At 39.2% G+C, this 3,448-nt stretch overlaps 1 protein-coding gene across 1 annotated transcript; it reads left to right on the top strand.

Moving 5' to 3' along the window:
* Positions 1-1,123: 1,123 nt before the first annotated feature.
* Positions 1,124-3,148, top strand: LOC106180404 (uncharacterized). Its single transcript, XM_013564382.2, has 3 exons — positions 1,124-1,282; positions 1,381-2,352; positions 2,416-3,148. The coding sequence occupies exons 2-3, from the start codon at positions 1,607-1,609 to the stop codon at positions 2,762-2,764; spliced, it is 1,095 nt and encodes a 364-aa protein (XP_013419836.2). The 5' UTR covers positions 1,124-1,282; positions 1,381-1,606; the 3' UTR covers positions 2,765-3,148.
* Positions 3,149-3,448: the final 300 nt, after the last annotated feature.

The raw sequence follows: 3,448 nt of genomic DNA, 5'->3' as shown, positions 1-3,448 counted from the left end.
GAAAAAATGAAGGGAAAGCTTATCTTAATCTCAAGACTGACAGGTTTGGTCGATAGCAATGGTAGAAAGCCACTTTCTTTTCCTCAAGAATAATTGCTCGATCCGTTCCAGCAATTGGATTTGATGCTTTATTCCACTTCAATAAAGTTTAATAAATTAGTTCTAAACGACTGACCGGTCATTTAGAATTCCATCGACATCAGGTAGTTTTACTTGAGGAATTTTATACAACTTCAAAAAAGTCTAATTGTACAAGATACTGATAAGTGGCTTTTCTGGATATGTAGACACAGAAATTATGAATTTGGGAAATTTTCAAACTCGTACCTTTAAGGTACCCAATAAATTTTCGTGGCATAGCGAAATAAAGCTCGTGTGGAGGTTGCTTCGATTCACCACTTTATTTAAATATCTCTGTGTATTTGCAGCACGTTTATAGATTTAAAGGCATTTAAATGTCCTGAATATATACAAGTAAACCGAAATATTCTTTAAATAGACAGGTTTTCAATTTCCTTTTAAATCAATGAAGCTGCAATAATTGATCATCACCGAAGGCGGTTTGCTTCAAAGTTCTTGACCAGGTAACAATATATTATTGCGTATGCTGAGGGCTTATTTCATAAAGAAGCTAATGGCGGGAAGCATTATTATTACCATTATTTCTCGAAAGGAGACAATTACTTATTGTTACTTAAACCACTCCTGGATAACTCGATGACCCTAACACTCTGAGAAGCAATCATCAGCTATTATAGAGTTGTTTATTAGTCGCTATAGGCCTACTGGGTGAGATCTTACAGAAAAAAAAATGAAAGGAGAGCTTATCTTTATCTAAAGACTGACAGGTTTGGTCGATAGCAATGGGAGAAAGCACGAATAATTACTCGATCCATCCCTCCAATTGGATTTGATGCTTTATTCCATTGCCCTAAAGTTTAATGATTTAGCTCTTAATGACTGGCCAGTCATTTAGAATTCCATGTCTATTCTACTGACATCCATATTGATAATACCAATAGCATTTTCCAGAAATCAACAACCTTTACATACCAATGAAGGAACGATTAGTCGAAAATAAATCAGCTAGCTTTAAAACCATACACTGGCAATAATTAGCCATTGAGTGCGGCTGTTTTTACGCATATATCTCGCGAGTCTGTACCAGACAAGTGTAGATGCATGTTTACGTGGTTCATGAGTTCAATCAGGTGTTCTTTTGCTTGTCTCAGTACGGTTTTGCCATTTACTCAGACAAGAATCGTCTATCACCGACTCTCTGGTAAATCTGTTCTTGTGCTCTTGTGAAATACTAGTAGGTCTACCAGTTTTATTTAGTAGCTAGTATATCATTCCTTCTCTTGTATTTGGTCGTTTTAGGTGGAGGTGCCTTTGAAGTAGTCCTACGCAATTGCTCGCTGACGTAAGGACAAGAAATCAAGAAAACAAGAAATCATACTTCAACAAGCCACGGGGATTTCTCTTATATGATCAGAAAATACTGAGTGCGAAGAAGACTTCGAATAAGTAACTGGTGTTAAACCTGTTTGAGTTTCCTCAATTCGTAGGGTTCTAGTTATAAACTGACTTTCGCAAAACTATCGATATGTATAGATTATCGTGCGTGATGTTGTTGTGGACATTTTGTACCCTGTTTGAGACATTCCGCTGTGCTCCTTTGGCACACCGGTATGATTTTGGCACCGTTGACCCACCATCAACACCTAAGTTCATCATGGAGGTAGCCGAAGATGCCAACGTGTCTCGCGCAGCAAGCACTATAGGTGAAGATGAGGACGATCATCAGAGTGATAGTAAACCAACGTATATCAGTAAAAAGAAGTTCGAGGCAGAAACCATTGCACGCCGAACTGATTCTTATGCTACGGGTAAGGTGCACGCCCGTCCTCTAGCGTCGCACCCGGAGCTCCTGTCAACAACTGCAGATGCAACTGATGGGATTTTTCTCGAGTTTCTGCGAGAGCTTGGGCAACTTGAAAGGTATTTTGATAAGGAAGAACCCAAGAAGAATGCGGACCCTGAACTGTATGATTTTAATTCGAAATCAAACGTTGAAGGCAAAGCATCATCTGCGGGTCTTATTCCGAAAATTTCGGACCTTCAAGAAGACGTGGAAATTAATCAGACAGCAAAGAGGCTGAGGGCAGATAAACTGAAACATCTCTTCGCCCCGGCTTATGAATTTAAGCACGACGTCCAAGAGACGCATGAAGCAAAGATGAGAACAGAAATGGAAAAAGTACTGCCATCACCCGAATACGCCTTCCGTCAAGCCGTTCAGAAAGTCAGAAAAGGACACGGTAAAGATCAACCAGTGCTTGAAAAATCTAACTTCGGCCGGCATCCAACAGCTGACTTAGAACTGGTACGGACCAGGGGAATCCGACTGTCGAAACTTTCTGCGCAAAATAAGGATGCAGATTACAGCATAGATATCAATCCTCCGCCACCTGTCATCTACCATCACGTACATGTATATTTGGACCCTGGGAGTGGAGAGGAGACGTCTGATATCAAATCTGAAGCAGACGATCGTAATGAGAGATATCAAGTGGCGCCACCTGCGGGCAACACCAATCATTATCAAGAGGCTTTAGACGTGACAGGCGAAGGGCTGAATATTACCGACATTGACAAAGATCCGGATTGGAGACTTCTTATATTGCTTATCCAAAAAGAGCTAAATCGAGAAAATGTTTCTAAATGGGACATAGAAAACAGCGGAGACGGACAAATAAATTAAACGAGTGAATAATGATATTTAACTGTGCAAACAGTTGCTACATTTTATTAAAGGCAGTAATGGCTTATATCGCATTGCAAGGTGCTTGTGTGGTTTAGTATTCCGTTTCAATATACGACCGCAAATATTTTAAAACATCGGCTCGTAGGCTCTGTTTGCGATCCAACTTCTGCCACTTGGTACTGAACGTGTACATGTATCGTTATAATTTATTGTTTGTGCATTATAAACTTCATTTCAAGTCATTTATTTGTTTGATCATCTGCTTGTCTTATTTTTCTTTTTTTGTTTATAATCTATAAATTTGTTTCTATTCTTCTTAAGGCGCTATATGTAGTGCGGGCGCCTGTCATTTTATTAAATAAAATCTCTCAGAAAAAAAAATAGTTTCACTGATAGAGATCCTTGATAGACTTTCATGTAATTCACTAAGTAAGGGAGATTGCTAAGTCCTTCTTAATGGAGTCTTCTGAGCTGTGATAAAGTGCATATTCTAATTTTCGCTTGTTTTTCATAATGTGTTGCACGTATATACTTGATTCAAATCGAAATTTCAAGACTACAATTGCTATTCTTGCACTAGCTGCAGCGGCACTGGCGGTAGCACGACTTCATGCTCCAACGGATGGTACAAGTCCATAACAACTATTGGTGGTAAGATAAGGGGTCACAATATGGGTTTTT

The sequence above is a fragment of the Lingula anatina genome, chromosome 3, assembly GCF_051362555.1.
Source record: "Lingula anatina isolate TDL-2025a chromosome 3, LinAna3.0, whole genome shotgun sequence".
NCBI classification, from domain to species: Eukaryota; Metazoa; Brachiopoda; class Lingulata; order Lingulida; family Lingulidae; genus Lingula; species Lingula anatina.
This window is presented reverse-complemented; position numbering and strand designations above follow the sequence as displayed.

Coding starts and splice junctions, on each gene's coding strand:
- LOC106180404 (XM_013564382.2), top strand. CDS start 1,607: ATGTATAGATTATCGTGCGTGATGTTGTTGTGGACATTTTGTACCCTG. Junction 2,353..2,415: donor CCAGTGCTTGAAAAATCTAA/CTTCGGCCGGCA, acceptor CCGACTGTCGAA/ACTTTCTGCGCAAAATAAGG.